A 16,969-nucleotide genomic window follows, 5' to 3' on the forward strand; every position below is an offset into this window, starting at 1 on the left:
GTTGGCTGACCGAACTTATACCGACAACAAATTATATTCCATCGTCGTCGCAAAAAAAAAAAAAAAAAAAAAAAAAAAAAACAGGTGCTCTAAAGAGATATTACTTACAATTTTTCAACCATTTTTCTAACCTTATAAATACACATAGGGAAATATAGCGCATTTAGAACTACCGTACATGCAAGAGTTATTTTCAGTCACGACGGTAACCGAAATTCTAAACTTTTAGACGTAAACGTGTAAGTAAATGTAAGAGAAGGGGCTGAAAAATTAGAATTACAAAAACGCCTTCCATTCGTGAGGAAGGAGGGGAGAGGAGGAGAGGGCGGAAGGGCACATATATCTCACGAAGGTTATCTTTCATTGATCTAAGAGTTCAATTTATTTTTAGGCTCGCCTACTTAAAATAAAACGGATCCACGCAAAGATACGCGTTCTCGCGCGTCTCCGCGTCCATGACACGCTCGTCGTGCTCTTCAAATTTGCTCGCTCGGCTTCTGCCGTCCTATTTAAAGCCGGCGACTCCCATTCGACCGAGGTTCATTAAGCCTCCGTTCAATTCAAGTTGCTCGCCCGCCCGCTTGTTCACGCTCTCTCTCTCTCGTTCGCGCGCGCCAATCAATCAATTTTACGTCTATACCACTGACGTCGATCATTGATCGATGCGCACCAGTGCGCGCCTCACCATCGTGAAAGCCAGCGTCCGCAACTTGGGCGCCGCACTCGCGCAATACCGTCAATCATAAGTGAGAAAATAAACGGAAGTGAGGTAGCCGCGTTTCTCCATCTGGTCGGGCATGTCCCGCACATACGAATGCCAATCTTAATCTCAATTCCCGTTCGGACAGATTTTGCGGTGAATGCAAAACCTTCAATCTCTCTGAGATCTCACGACACGGTCCACTTATTAAAATTAACCCAAGTATCAAGTTATAATAGTTATGTTATTCGTTTATGCTCGTAGAATTTAATTCGTCGATGTCTTACGAAACTTTCGACAGTCTAATTAGAGGGTCTCACTCAAATTTGCGACATTTCTGTATAGCCCGTGTATGTACATAGACGAGTCGATTCGCACGTACACTTTCGCCGCATCATTCCTTATACTATATATCGACCAAGGATCTCGCTCTCGACGTTGTATTCTGAATGAAACCTCGAGCGCGACCGCGCCTGAGAGGAACCAGCGAGGGGTCAACGTTCCCTTTCCCCCCCAAGGACGGCCAGGGAAAAGTTAAAGAAGCCGGGGATGGGATGGGATAGGATGGGCTGAGAGGGGTGGGGTGGGGGAGAGACAGTAAAAGAGTCGCGTATACGCAAAGAGGGGAATGGACTCCAAGAGTCACAACGAAGAAAGACACAACGGGAGGAAAACGTACAGTGAGAAAGACAGATGGGATGGAATCGATTCTCGCTCTCTTAACCCTTGACTAGTAAGCGCGATCGAGTCGCATCGAGACCCCATCCGCGTGCTGAATGCAGCGCGAGGAAAGTGTTGAGTAAAACAAAGTTGTAGATACGTAATGTATATTACATATCACATCTATTCCTCTTGCCCGATAATACGCGAATTCAAAAAAATCACGTGGGCGATTTCTAGAATCGATAACTCGCAATGTATATAGCAGAAAAGATCAGTGCGCGTTATGCCGTACTATTTTTCGCGACAAATCGCTCGTGAAATCGCACATCTCCGAAACTGTTGCACCGCGATGGCCCTAAGTTTGCACCATTCCCAGAGACGAGCTTCTTCTCGTCGTCAGGCGACTCGCCGGGACTCAAAATGACTCTTCTGATTTTTCTGTCTCTATACCTTAGAAAACTCGAATTTCTGCGCAAGTTAAATTTGGTTATAGTTTGGAATTAGTGTTCCCAAAGGAGAGACCGCGTATATATTTTCGTAATATTTTACAGAAGGAAAGTAGGCGTGGTACACATACGAGGGTTAATCCTTTTAAGTCGAAAGCTCGACATCGTGACATCGTTAGGATAAAAGCAGAATGTAATTGTCAAGACCGCACCTAATTCGTGACGCACGTGCTATTCTCGTACCTCCGCGTATCCATTTGGCAAATACACCGTCGGCGTCGACGCATGCCGATACGCGTGTGACGCGAGAGTAATTTTGAGCGACGGCAATTACTCGTACAACCCGTGTCATTTGACGCGGGAAATTGCATACGATACGAAGCGATAAACTAGAGAAAGGAAATGTCCCTCTCGTGTGTGTGTGTGTGTGTGTGTGTGTGTGTGTAAGGAGGATAACGCATACCACGACGTGCTCGCCGGCGTTTGTTTTTCGCCGATGTGCCGGAAGTAGGTTTATCTCGTTTATCTCACCTCCGCCGTTCACTTCGACCGTTCATGTACACATCTTTCAATTCGATATGAAACCGACGCTATCGTTGCGCGAATATAATTTGAATCGTTTTGCATCTTATACAATACCGCGCGCGCGTTCGTATATGATAATCGTACGTTCCCCGCGTCGAGTCGCGCCGCGTCCCTTGGCGATGCGGCAAATTTTCATCGTTCCATTGTTGCGTATCGTGTTGTTACAAGTTGTTACAGTTCAACATCGCATCGTCAAGTCAATCAAAGTCAATAAAAAGAGCATATGCCAACATATGTCGTATAAAATACAGCGCGTGTAGTTGTGTGTGTGTATTGTATATATATATTATATAAATTATATCTGAAATAAAAATAAGAGGAATAAAATATTTCATTATGTCTCTCACAATTAAATTTTAACTTTATCGTCCGAATTATTTTTAACAAATATATACTTGGATTTTATAACAGATTTTTACCAAATGAGAAGCACAGACACGGATTCCAGCCTGCTCGCGACAAGGCATTTGTTATCGCGACGCGATTGCGTAATCGCGACGTTATCTACGCTGTATCGATCGGCACTGCCATATGGATTCGCCTTAATCACGATTATAATTATCGCCTCCATAAAATCGAGACACGTCGCCGCCGATTCAGCGCGCTCCAGATTAAATCGCCGAAAATTGTCGTCGCGTTCGCGTCGCGTCACGTCCGTGCGAGGCAGCCTCGCCGATATGTCTCGACGGTTCGTCAAAGTGCTCCACTCCAACCCCGTCGTGTCCTCTCACTCGGAGTAATCGGGCGAAGGCGAGAAGAGAAAAAGAGAAAAAGATAGATAGATAGATAGATAGATAGATAATACGGAAGGAAAAAAAGAGAAATATCTTTGCCTTGAGATATACCGGGTGTACCGAGAGAAAAGGTTAATACTTAATGAGAGAGACGATAGTATCGTTGTAAATAAAAGATTTCCTACGAATGTATGACGAATTCTTGACAGTTTATATTATATCCCGAGATATCGCTATTTAGCTATTTGCTTGAGAAAAGAAATAGAGAGGTAGGGGTATAAGAGCGAAGAGATTAATCCAACAACAGATTGGCCCGTTTCGGCAAATAATTCGGCAATGAGAGGGAAAGAGAAGGAGGAAGAACGAAACATTTAGATATTTAGACGATCGATGATGCGTGTAACGCGCGATCGAATTCTCCAGGTCGGACAGGTCGATAAAGAGGAGTGCTAGAAACAGAGACATTCGAGCCACGCGGTAAAATGAATGAAAGGCGCGGCGGAAGTAGTACAGTCATTTGGTAGTTTTGCCTGGAAAGTTTTCCGGGAGTTTTGAAAATTGGTAGATTTATATATTTCGATGTGCTCTTTCCGAATTTCAACTTTGCCACCTCGTATCTTTGCCGCTCGCGCCGCCATATTGGAAAAATGGCGCCTAAAAGCAGTTTTTTGACAATATCTCCTTCCCGACTCATTCCACGATAAAAACGTTTATATACAAAATAAAACTAGAGAAAATTTCCTACAATTTATGTAATAACCATTTTTTTCGTAAAATTAATAGTTTTGGCGTACGAGCGCCGCAAAATGTAGTTCAACACGCGTTTTGGCCTAAAAACTCATTTCCACACCACCTTGAGGTAGAGTAAGCGGCGCGTTTTTTTTACCGTGGTATCCCCAATAAGCTTAGTCCACATGCAATTCACTATTCTAAAATTTAGCGCATTCTTCTTCGCTTCGCTGTTCTTGATGGATATTGTTTGTCAAATGTTAAACAAGAACGAAATGATGCTCGCGAGCATTGTGAGCGATAAGTGGAACGCAGCCCAGATGTTGCGAGTTCATCGTCATTAGTCTATCGTTTCACAGTGTCGTTTGCATTTATAGAGCCATGGCTTCTAATAAAGTAAACTGTTTTATTTGTGCTAATCCATTGCAAGAAAATGAAGTGATTGAAGTGAAGGAAAAAGGATTGGAGACTTTTCGTAAGTCAAGTATTAAAAGAAAGGATAAGAAGGATAAACTTTTGGTGGGACTGAGGTCGATAGTGGTTCACGATGCATGTCGAAAACGATACAATAATGAAAAGTTAATCGCTGCATCTTTGCATAGAGGAAGCGATGCCACGAGTTCTCAACCACAACTGCGATCTACGCGCCCAACATTCTCATTCAGAAATCATTGTTTTTTGTGCGCTGCTGAGATAACAGCAGAGTTTATAGCGAAACAAAAACAGACGCGCTTGTGCGATCGTAATGTTGTGTATAGCGTACGTAAATTATCGATGAGAAACAGTATTGTTTTTAGGCCAAAACGCGTGTTGAACTACATTTTGCGGCGCTCGTACGCCAAAACTATTAATTTTACGAAAAAAATGGTTATTACATAAATTGTAGGAAATTTTCTCTAGTTTTATTTTGTATATAAATGTTTTTATCGTGGGATGAGTCGGAAAGGAGATATTGTCAAAAAACTGCTTTTAGGCGCCATTTTTCCAATATGGCGGCGCGAGCGGCAAAGATACGAGGTGGCAAAGTTGAAATTCGGAAAGAGCACATCAAAATATATAAATCTACCAATTTTCAAAACTCCCGGAAAACTTTCCAGTAACCGCTTCTTTTGCGACCAAATGACTGTACTAAAGGAGGTGCTGGGAGAGAGGGAAGGACGGTCGGTCGGCAGAGAGAAGGAGAGGGAAAGAAAAAGAGAGGGAACGATCACCGGAGAGGCCGGATGTGACGCGACAACGTATAACGACGACTCGCTCGTAGATCGCACTCGCTGCTCGCGCAAAACCAGACGAGAGGAAGAAACGAGTCGGCAAGAAGTGAGGGAAAGAGAGGGGGAGGGAGTAGAGAGGATAGAAGGAGAGAGGAGATCGCGAAATGGAGGAACGTGAGATAACGGAGTTGGCAAACATGAAGATAGCTTGGCGGTGGTACTCTCGCGTTACTTGAACGAGAGAGAGAGAGAGAGAGAGAGAGAGAGAGAGAGAACGCGCGATTACGTAGCGAGATTCGAGATTCGAGCGCGAGTTCGATCCGCTACTGGAGTCGAGAGAGCTCGATAGGCTTACAATTATCCTTAGGATATCGAAAATATTGCGCGCGCGTGTAGAATTACGTATCATTCCGTACGATTAACACGATCCAGGTAGCGATACTGCATTCAGCTTAAAGAGACACGCCACTGTCGGAAGGTCGCATGTATTCGGCTGAATTTATCATAAAATGCAATCGAATTGATCGCGTCAAACGTATTACTGGAGAATGCGAAACGGTGACGAGATATTCAGTTGCGCATCACACATTCGCGTGCATTATTACGTGCATTTCTACATCTTAATTCCTTGCTATTGCGAAAGATATACGCGCACGGTATATTTGGTTTTTTATTCCTCTGGCAATTTCACGTTACTTACTCTCTTCGGCTTGACGTTAGATATAATGTATATCCTAAATAAAATTAGATAACCTGATAAGCTTCCCGAAATGTAACGAACGAGAATTGTCGTTATATGCATATAACTACGATGTTTTGGACAAATATCGCGCGAAGTACTGGAAATGCTGCTTCAAGTTCTCTTCGACTTTTAATCTTGTTACACACCGAATACATTTTTAAGTGATAAAACAATCAAATGCGCGTATTGACAAAACATTATTTTCCATAAAACTCCCTCGCAATGTATTTAGGCGATTGGTATGACAATAAACAACTCGAATGTAAATGCTCGGTGAACGAGTATGCCGCTTCCGGACTATCTTGGAAACTGTTTCCTACCTATGACAAGTCGATGAACAAATGAGGGCAACGGTCACTATGCGCGCATATAACAGCCACCGATATGCATATATATTCGCTTTTCCCGCTGTTCGCTCTTTATCCGACTATGAGATATGTCCGTCACGCGAGCATAAGTAAAATAAAAAATTGAAAAAAAAAAAGGAACAGAGCGTGCGGTTCGCGCGCGAGAGGAGCTTTATCGAAAACTGTTATCATTTGCCATCTGCTAGAGCAGTCGGAAAATTATAATATGTAATAATATAATATAATAAACTAATCCATCCCATAAAAGATCATGCAAAATAGCGTCAAAATTGACGCCACGTCGCAACATTAGTATTACACAATATAACGACAATTATACATCGTCAATTTACGATATTTGTAAATTAGTTATCACGGAGTGTCCCTCGGCAAGTTGTCGATGAGTCGCGGAAGCCGTGTGAAAAATTCACGCGAGAGTCGTCGAGTCTCCGTACTCGTTTTCACGCGTCGCCCCTCGCACCGCGCCTTGCCTCACCGCGTCTAACCCCGCCACTCGAGTCGCCTACTTTTGCGCCATGCGTGGAAATTCATGGTTTCATTCATGCCGGATCGACTTCGCGGCGTATATAGCGCGCGCGTGCAGCTTGACGCGTGTGTGCGACTCGCGAAAACGCGTCGATATCCTACCTTCTCGGTTGCCGAACACAATCGACGTGTATCGTTGCGCGCGCCCGTACGTAAAAGGACACGCGTGTACGTACGTACGTACATATGTATTTACGCACGAACGGCCTCGCGGCCGCGTGTGTGCGAAAGTCGCACGGCGACTCCGAGTGACATTCGCGGCGCGCGGTGCCAATGAGAGCGCGGAGCAGGCAGGCGACGTATATTCGAGCCTCTGCGTCAATAAGCCGCGCACACGCACACGGATACCCGAAGTACAACGGGTGTCTCGCGGATACGGCTCGCGCCGAGAAACTTGTCGATGCGAAAGATTCTCATTGTCAGCATATAGCACGCGACGCGTTCTCGGCGCGACACGAGCAAGACGATTTCGTTGATTCGTTATTGCGCTTGATAAGCCTACGGGATTTTCGATTCTAAAAATATAACGTTGTACACGCGGCAGAAATAGTTAAGATACTTAACCAGCGTTCGCGTAGAAAATCAAAGCGTCCGAAGTTGAGAGAAGTCGTCAGCGGCGAGTATAAGCCACTTTTCGACGGCAATAACGTTCGTAATGACGAAAGAGAGAGGACGCGAGCAAGCGCGGGTGCGGGCGTGAGCCTGCGCGCGTGTGCGCGCGCGACGCGACGGCGCGGCGTGAGTTTTACGAACGGAAAGGCGACGCCGACGGCGCGGCGACTTTCTCGCAAACTTTCTACACCTGTGGGTTTCATTCACCGCTTCGTCCCTGTGACTGGTTCGGTCTCTATGAAAGCGTAGTGTGACTCAATGCGCGCAACGAGTCACGCTCGTCTAACCGTCGACGGAGTTGGCACCAAGTCGCGCGACCTCGTCCAAGAGAGAGAGAGAGAGAGATAGCGAGGCGGAGAAGGAGACGGGCAGATTTATCGTGGTCCGCGAGAAAATCCTCCGAGAGAACAAATGTGCAATGAAAATACGTCAAAGTGTGAGCGGCTAAAAATATTGAGGAAAATAGAACCGAGAAAGAGAAGGAAACGCGCGGAGAATCCAAAAAGATCTCTAATTCATTTTCGCTTAACCAAAATTCCAAGAGAAAGATGTAAATATATTAAAAGTATTAATCGTTTAGGAAAGCGGACGAACGTATTATGGAAAGTGTACGACGACGCGTAATTGGCGAACGATCTAACGTATACTCGTAATTTTAAACGATGCGGAGAGAAACGCGATATAGAGGAACGGAAGGATAAAGCGAGCGAATTGCAAGATGAGGAAGAGAGAGAGAGAGAGAGAGAAAACTCGATTTCTCGAACGATTTCCGCCGGCGAACGACGTAGATATTTTTCGGGGTTTTATCGCTCCCGGCCGTTTCCGCCGAGTATCGCGCGCGGCCGACGATGATTAGCGCCAGCTTGGAAACAACAAGGCGGAATTTCGTAAACGTGCACGCGGCTGCACAGCACGCGGTTTCCAGATTTACCCGGCATTCTCTCTCTCTCTCTCTCTCTCTCTCTCTCTCTCTCTCTCTCTCTCTCTCTCAGTCTCTTGCCGTCGCCAGTCTCTCCGCTTCCAGATGTTCCATCTGCGTTTTGCCGAGAGAACCAAACGCGCCGTGCAAATAATATGTACATACGTAGTATCGCGAGCGTAACGTGGATGCGTCTTCTAACCTATAGGCTCTTGGACGAATCGACAACGCGTGACGTTCGCTCGATGAAAATCCGAGCGGATATACGTCGCCCGTCGTAGGTTTCGCGTTTTGGAACGTTATACTCGGGCATTTAAACTCGAGCATAAATTTTCGTTGAAACTCAATCCAAACGTCAATCGAGAAACGTATTCCAAAATTTCTCTTAAAATTTCATCGCTCAATGAGACGGAATACAGAATGCGCCACGTAACGTTTAAGGCAATTAACAGCTGACGTACGAAACTCCAACAGCTCTTTCGTAGTTTAACTCGTATAGCCAAAGCGTTCGAGAGGACATCTCCCAGACTCAGGTATACTCCCATCAATGACGCCAGCGCGCTGTGACGCGTCGACCGCGGAGCATGGGCAAATAAACGGAAACGCGCCGGGTACGGACGGAACAAGAAGAGGAGCGTCGGGAGCCGGTTGGTCCCCGGGTCGTTCGCCCGACAGCCGTCCATATCCCGGACGTCGTTTTTCCGACGAAATCGTACGCCGCTCGATAAACCCCGGTCGACCATCGTCGCCGGAGGGCATATTATATTTGGTGGAACGCTAATATCATCTATCATCCATTTCGTTCGCCACGTTGCCCGCCGACAACGCCGCGGTCGCCGCGCCAGGCCGTAACGGCAGCATTACCGATATCACCGTATTTCTGCCGGTATCCGGTATCGGTAGCGCGATACTACTACGAGTGGTATTACGTATATCGTCGAACGTGCGACGTTGATCGTGTGACGGTTAGCGCGCTAATTTAGACAGACGGACAAGGGTGAAAAGAAGAAGGAGGAGTGGCTCGCCGCGTTTCGCGACGAACGGCCGCTATAGCGTTGGCCACCCGCGCGACGAGACTGATCCCGCGTGACAATCCTCCCCAGGCCTGGTCGTTTTTGCTCGACTCGTTGCACGGTTCGTCTTTCCTCTTTGTCTTTTCACGTCGGAGAGAAAAGGAGAAGAGGAGAAAAGAAGAAAAGTCGAGCTAAAACGAACGGGCCTTTTGCCGTTGACAAATTGTACACTGATTTGCATTTAGATCCAAAAAAAGATTTATTTAGAATTAAATATTTTTATTTAAATTAAGTAAACAAGCTCTTGGCGACGGTCCAAATAAATTTTAATAGTTTTTTTCATCTAAATATTATTTTCTCAGCGTAGGTGCTCGGACGAGGGTGATATATCGCCTAAATAAAAGCAGACTCCGTGGGTCAACTCATCGCGAATTCCATCCGTCGTAATAACGAACACTCGCGGCCCGTTTTTCCATACAACGGTAACGCAGCGGTGGCCAGCTCCGTCGCGAAAAAGTTAAGAGAGTTTCGAACACGGGTAATTTTCCAAGACCGCGCAAAGCCGTTGAGACGCGGTCACTCACGCGCGCTTGCACCACCGTACAAGAAAACCGAGGAAACGAGGGAGGGACGTAGGGAAGCGCGCTCACCGGCGCGACGGCGACGGCGACGGGGACGGCGCACGCGGTAGGTGCGCCCCGTTATCCTTAATCGCGCGTTTTATTCTTCGGGGGGCGCGAAACCGGCGAAGGAAGGTCGTCCAACGGGTGAAAGAAACGAAGCACACTCACCGGTACGACTCGGGGGCCGTGGGGGCGCAGGATACCGGGGCGGCGTCAAGAGCGGCGGCTGCGGCGACGCTCGAACAACGGCCGAGGGGTTCGCGCAGCCGTGGGACGTGGACGACAACGCGGTTGGCACGATCGTGGCCGCTGTCTCGGTCGGCGGCGCCGTCGTCGTCGTAGCCGCCGTCGCTGCCGTATTATCCGTCCTCGCGGTCGACGCCGGACGTTGCGGCGCGTCCTCGCGCCTCGTCCTCAAGACGACGGCGTTACGCGCTCGGAGCGGCCGCCGCGGGGGCAGCGCCGGGGACGGGGTGTCGTCCGAGGTATCCACACTTTCGGCACTTTTCGTTTCACTCGTACTCCTCTCTCACGCCCGGGGCATACGTTGCGTCGCGTCCTGGGCGCGCGACGCGCACTCTTGGAGAGAAACAGAGAGAGAGAGAGAACACGCGTTACGTATATATATCGCGCGTATTTATATATTTATCAATTAAGCCTTATACGCGACCGCAACGAGGAGAACCGCGAAGCGAAACGTAGTTTCCACTTCGCGCCACTTCCGATGTATCCGAGAGAGAGACCGAACGTCGGTTCGCGAACTCGAATTCCACTCCTCTTCCCGCTGCTCCTTCTCCTCTTCCCACTACCGCTACTACTATACTGTCGTCGCCGTTGCCGCCGCTGCCGCTGCTTCTTCTTCTTCTTCTTCTTCCGTTACTCCTCCTCCTCTTCCTCCTCCTCTCCGCTCGCACTTCCGGCACAGGTCACAACGTCACGGCACGCAAGCACATACATATCTCCTAAGGCGAGATCCGAGAGTGCGGAAGCGACATTGGAGGCAAGGCAAGTTGGAACGCTCGCTCGCGCGCGCGCGCGCGCGCGCGAGCGCACGCGGGGACGAACGAGCCAACGAACGAACAAACTTGGACTTTTCTCGACTGGATCGAGAGCGCGAGCGACGTCGCTTCACATCGAGAGTCGAATAGACCGGCCGCGACGAATGCGGCAGGACGGAAAACAGAAGAGATATAATAGAGCGAGAGAAGAGAGAAAGAGAGAGAGAGAGAGAAAGAGAGAGAGAGACGGAAAGAAAGAGAAAGAGAAAGAGAGAGACACGCGCGCGGTGACACGACACAGCGAGGAGGAGAGATCGGTACACCGCGGGGTCTTCTCGCGCACTGGCTAGCCAACGCACGCACGAGACAGGCCCTCTTTCGGTGCCCCGACACGACGCGCTCTCGCCCGCCTCGCTTGCCTGCCTAGTGCCTGCCTCCTTCGTCTCCGTTCTCTCTTTCCCTCCCTCCCTCCCTGTCTCCCTCTTTTCTCTATATATCTCTCTCTCTTTTTCTCGAGGAGCGCGTACGCGCTCGCTTGCCGGAGTAAACGAGACGGAAGGAGAGAGACGGAATCTTACGAGAGACCGCGCAACTGCTACGCGACACGCGACGCGCGAAAGAGAAAGACGCGATGGGAAAGAGAGAGGGGGAGAGAAAAAGAGAAGGATGGAGGGAGGGAGAGAGGGAGAGAGATCCGCAGAGCTCAGTAGGGAGGCCCAGAGAGAGAAAGAAAGAAAACGAGGAGAAAAAGAGAGGCGACTCTGAATCTCGCGTAGGCCGTCTGCCGGTAAACAGGCTCCTTCATTCACCGCTTATTTTATACGGGCGGCCCCCTATATGCTTCGCAGAAATAGCCACCCTCGTTCCGTCCTTGTCGCTTGTCGCACGCGCGCGCGCGCGCACGTTTGTACGTACGGGCCGGCTACGTTCTCCCGCGCCGCGTTTCGTCTCTCCTTTTTCTCTCTCTCTCTCTCTCTTCCTCCCGCGTTCTGGCTCTCCTTTCTCTCGCGCTCCCGCCGTCGCGTCACGCGGCTCGCAACTCGAATAACCGCGTTGGTCTCGGTGAAAAAGCGCGGTGCGGGAGTCGGTGGCCGCCGCGCTCCTCTTCGCGCATAATTCTACCCTCCGCGCGGCCTTTTCTCTTTACCGATGTTCTTACTCTTCTCTCCTCGTCCTTCCGCGGCGCGCCTTTCTCGGTCTCGCGTCTCTCGTCTTTCGTTTTTGCTATACGAAGCGCGGTTGGCTGCGCGGGCGGATGGCTGCCTGGCGCTACGTTGCGGCACGGCGACGACAGGTGCGCGGTGTCGCGATAGGATTTCAACCGATTCGTCGATAGCTTTAAACTTGCGGCGAGACGCGCGTTTCCATTGTCGTCGCGGACAAAAATGAGAACGCGCTCGTCTCCCTCTCGTCGCGTCGCGCTACGTCCTACGTTCTACGCGCGGCAGTCGCGAGTCGCGAGACAGATAGACCAGAACCAGACCGAGCTTACGAAAGAGTTACGAACGTGGGCGACGTAGGCGTAGGGGTTCGCGGTTTGCGCCTCCGCCGCTGATTCTCTCGAACGGCGAGCCTCCGCCTCCGGCCTCCGGCCGGACTGATGCTAAATGCACGCGCACACCTGCGAGGCAGGCGCGTTGGCGCGTTCTCGCCAATCTCGCCGGGATACCGGGTATAGCGTACGCGCGTTCGCGTTCGCGTCGCTTTTCCTCTCTCTCTCTCTCTCTCTCCTTCCCTCCGGCGTCGCCGAGACGAGAACGGGATTACGAGCGAGCCAAGTGGAAGGAAGTAAAAAGAGACGGCAGGGGCGCATGCGGCACGAACGACGGAGCGGAGAGCGGAGCCGCGGAGCGCGCGTCTGCTTCTTCGTTCGTTCCTTCGTTCGCTCGCTCGCTCGGCTGATCGCGTACGACGGAGCAAACGAGACTGCGTTCGACGTTTGTTCGACGCGCGGGAGTGAGACAGCCGCGGTCCGCGGTCCGCACGGCGCACTCCGCGCAAGTTCAGCTGGCCTCGGCGGCGGCCATGCCGGTGTAGATCGCGAGCGGCGAGCCAGGCGCGTACCGTCGCGCCACCGGGCCGGGCCGGGCCGGGCTTCCACGCTTCTTCGTCGAGAACGTGATTTTCTCTCTCGAGCTCGAGCTTCTATTTCCAATCCTCCGGTCCCTCGTCGCGCGTTTCCCAACCTCCGTCGCGGCTCGCGGGAAACAAAGAGAGTCGGCACTCGGCACGTTTTTCCTATTTTCCTCGCGCTCGGCCTACGGCCCCGTCCGTGTCGCGTGCGTGTGCGCGCACGATCCAACAACGCCGATCGTCGCGGCGTCGTCGCCACGGAGAGGAGGCACCCGCGCGCGTGCAACGCGCGTTCCTGGATGCCGTCCTACGCGCTGCCGCGAATGCTCGAGCATCCACGAAATACGCGTCTCACGAAATCAACTTCTCCATAGCGGGCTCTAGCTTCTCGCCACTGTTTCTCTCTCGCTCCACTAGGGCGATCGCGCCCCTGTGACTTTCTGGAACGACCGGCTGATGCTCGGCGCTGCTGCCTGCCGCGCCGTTGATAGACTCCGTTCGCGTACGTACGAACAGCTGAAACAGCGCGAGCGGGCAGCAGCGTTTCGTCTCCTTCTCCCGTTCGCCGTTCGTCGCTCGGCCGCTGCTGCCTCTCTCTCTCTCTCTCTCTCCCCCCCCTCTGTCTATCTCCGTGGGTGGAATACGCATGCGCGCGCGCGCGCTCCAACGTTGAAAGGCGGGTACGCGGGTACGTGCCGCGCTCCGCGCGCGCGTGCTGTACGACCAGCGGTACTGGCACATGCGCGCGGTCGCACCTCGCGCCTCGCACAGCCACCGAGCCACCGAGCTGCCGAGGCACCGCGACGCCCGCGACCAGGTCGACCCTTCTCCGTCCTCTCCCGTCCCGCGCTCGCGTACACCGTACGAACAACGTCGCGTTCTGGCAGACGCGATACTTCATTCATGCTCGCGTTGTGCGTCGGGAGGCCAGGGCTGACGCGCGGTGCTTCCTCCGCGTGACAAGTATGGAAGCGAAATCAAGTCCGTCTCTCTCAGGGCGATCGACCTGATTTCGAATCAACGTTCGCCCTACCGCCACGATTTACGAGTTTTTACATCTTACGCCGCATATGTTATATGTATTTACGCTTTACGCTTATGTATACCCATGGAGTTAAACGGTATACGTTACGTTCTTTTACAACGTCGTGTTTCGCGCTATATACGTCTTGCGTTTCTTCCCGTTTATCTATACCTGAAGTAAAATCCGCCGCGCGTTTGTATCGCGCCTTATACTTTTGACGCGCGTTACGTAATTCTCGCTCTTTTTTTGAGATTGAGAAACGCATTTGCGAGCAGTTGGATTTTTTTCGGGGTAAAAGATGACGGTCGCGCGCGCGCGCCGTGCAAGTTGCGTCGGAAGCCGCAACATTGAGCGCGATGGGTCGCGTTCGGGAGGAGGAATTCGGTAGTAGTGACAACAGGAATATTCATTCGGGTGATCGAACGTCGTACCACCGATCTCGCGGCGCGTATATGTAGTATCGGTATCGGACAATCAAGCTCCTGCTCTTCCACGTTTCAAGTGACTCGGCTCTCTTCGTAAACGTACGCCGACTACCGTCCTCTTTCATCCTCGTCGCTCGCACCCGGCTCCCTCGACCTCTTCTTCCCCCTCGCCGCCCACCGCCGCCGCCGACGTCGCCGTCGCGCAACTCGTTCGCTCCATTTGCCCGCGGGTATGTCGTACGGACTTACGGAGGTGCCGTGTGTGCATCAAATATATGTTTGTGGGTACGTTGTTCCTCCTGTATACTCGCCCGCGCCTGTTCTAAAGCGGACGCGAGCGCAGCGCGGCGCGAGATGAGAGAGTATAAAAAGCGATGTTCTTCCCGATCCTTCCTACGGACGAAACGGCACGATTTCGGTCCAGAATCGTCGGAATCGCGTTTGACGCGATTTTATTTAGCCTACTCCCCCCGGGTATTACTTTACGCGCGTTCCCGCGCGTTTTACGTTTGCGAGTCTCTTCGTTTAGGAATATCACCGATGTACTCGCGGGAATCGATATTCCTACTGTTCTTAGACGCGTTCGCGACTCGCTTAGAATAATTCGGTATACTTATCACGGGATGGTATCCCGTCACGCGAGATTATGAAAATAGTTTCCCCACTAAATTGGAAACCAACGACCTGACCCGGCGGCCATTGGTTTCACTTTGTTATCGAAAAATATGTTGGAGTTAGGATATTGGTATCGTTGCAATTCCGCGAAACGTTAACGTTAAGTTAACGTACGCCGTGTCTGATGAATTAACACTCGGACGGTTATACACTATCGTTATATACGTATGTACATTTGAATTTGGATTTTCACATAAAATACATAAAATGACGCGAGCACTGCCGCGAACAATTGAAATGCTCCGTGAAATTCACACACAGATCGACTTCCACTTTCAATCAGCTTTTTATATTTATATTATATACAACGCAAAAGCATTTAAAAAAAGTAGGTACACATTAATGTCGGTTTGTCAATGATGTCGATTACTCGAATATCGTAGTTTCACAACCAAAAACGAGGCGCGTTCAGCGCGTTCTTCTGTTATTGGGAGAAAAAAAGAAAGAAAGAAAGAAAATTTAACGACCTTTCTTCGCGGAGAGTAATAAAACGCTTGCTTGACGAGCTCCTTGGGTTATCTGATAAGGCAGGACGCGCGAGAACGCCGCGCCGCACCGTCGCGGTCGTATTATATGTAATATGTACGCGTGTACGCGCAAGTACCCAAGGTCCTCAACGGGTGTTGCGTTACCCTACGGTCTTTGCGAACGTGACACAACGGCGCGCACCTGTCCGAAAGTGGCCGCGAGGAGTGCAGAGGTCATTATTAGGCAGCTTTTGCGATATTACGTTTCGGATACGATAACCGCTGATAATCTCTCATTGTCGGTACATACTCGTCTACGTACGACGCGTCACGTTATATTTGTATAAATATAATTTTTTACATATATTTCGAAAGTAATATATCCATTCATAGTTTTATATCGTATTTCTCTCAGGTGGACGCGTAACGAATGGATAGTTAATTCTGTGTAACTCACTTGAGTCCGTCACCCGATTCTTCTTTGAAATTCGTACAAAGTCGTCGCGGACAAATGTGAAAAATGCAGAGAAACGTAAGGCAACCGATGATCGACCGGTTTACATTATTGTGTCGATAAGGAGCGGATCTATCGATTACGATTACGCGCGACGATAACCGGGAACATCCGCAACTGATTCGGGGGGCTGAATAAATCGTCAACTTTTGATAATATTTCCATCCGTTGATATCGTACTCTATAATATTATATATGTATATTGTACACACAATTGGGGTTACGTATGAATTCTCTTTTAATAAAATAACATATCCCGTCGATACATTTGTTATATGAAATTATCTTCGACGATCATTGACGTGGCGATGTGAGTACGAGTATCGAGATGCCAGCGAAGAAAAAGAAAGACATTTCGCCTGACGCAACGCTCAACGTCGGCGACGCGCGATACGTTGGGTGCATCCAGGAGTACGATCGATCACCGAATCACCAACGATAAGTAACGATAGAACGTGATTGGTTCTTACCTTTGGATCTAACCGTTAACCGATCACGCTTAATTACTACTTAGCCGCTTAGTGAGCGGTCGTGCTCCCGATAGTCTCCTGGATGCACCTGTCGTCGTCCCGCATTGCTTTCGTTCACAGCGAGACAAGTATCTCGCGTTGGCCAAACGATTTCGATCCAATCGTCTCAGCCCCGCGGCCGTTTATACCGTTAGTAATACGAGCCGGCGACGTTTGTATCTACACGCCACACGGGCGTGGCAGCAATGCGAATCGCGTGCACCGCTTCCCTCGAGAGGATATCCGGTGTGGATATCCTCATCGTATCCTAGAGTATCTGGAAGAGCTTCTTCAATTCCACCATGAGTTGCCAATCGGTCTTTAGCAGGTCATCTCTAAAGTAATCCTTGCACGCGTCTATACTCTGCCTGCTTATCTGTAACAGTTCGAGATATGGAGCTTCCGTTATCGGAT

The 16,969-nt window shown here is 50.0% G+C and overlaps 2 protein-coding genes across 2 annotated transcripts in view; both read right to left on the bottom strand.

Moving 5' to 3' along the window:
* Window positions 1-14,051, bottom strand: part of Sty (sprouty signaling antagonist) — a 32,971-nt gene extending 18,920 nt beyond the window's left edge. The window contains exons 1-2 of the mRNA XM_077425109.1: window positions 14,048-14,051; window positions 10,039-10,398 (exon numbers count right to left, since the gene is read on the bottom strand). Coding sequence (XP_077281235.1) covers window positions 10,039-10,398; window positions 14,048-14,051 — 364 coding nt within the window. The remainder of the gene's footprint in view (window positions 1-10,038; window positions 10,399-14,047) is intronic.
* Window positions 14,052-15,332: 1,281 nt separating this feature from the next.
* The window catches only part of Eif5b (eukaryotic translation initiation factor 5B), a 35,967-nt gene continuing 34,330 nt past the window's right edge, over window positions 15,333-16,969 (bottom strand). Inside the window, exon 16 of the mRNA XM_077424890.1 lies at window positions 15,333-16,931. Within this exon, the coding sequence (XP_077281016.1) occupies window positions 16,824-16,931 (108 nt within the window). The 3' untranslated portion in view covers window positions 15,333-16,823. The remainder of the gene's footprint in view (window positions 16,932-16,969) is intronic.

This window comes from Temnothorax americanus, unplaced genomic scaffold (assembly GCF_048541705.1).
Source record: "Temnothorax americanus isolate GAGA-0224 unplaced genomic scaffold, ASM4854170v1 Scaffold9, whole genome shotgun sequence".
In the NCBI taxonomy this organism is placed as follows: domain Eukaryota; kingdom Metazoa; phylum Arthropoda; class Insecta; order Hymenoptera; family Formicidae; genus Temnothorax; species Temnothorax americanus.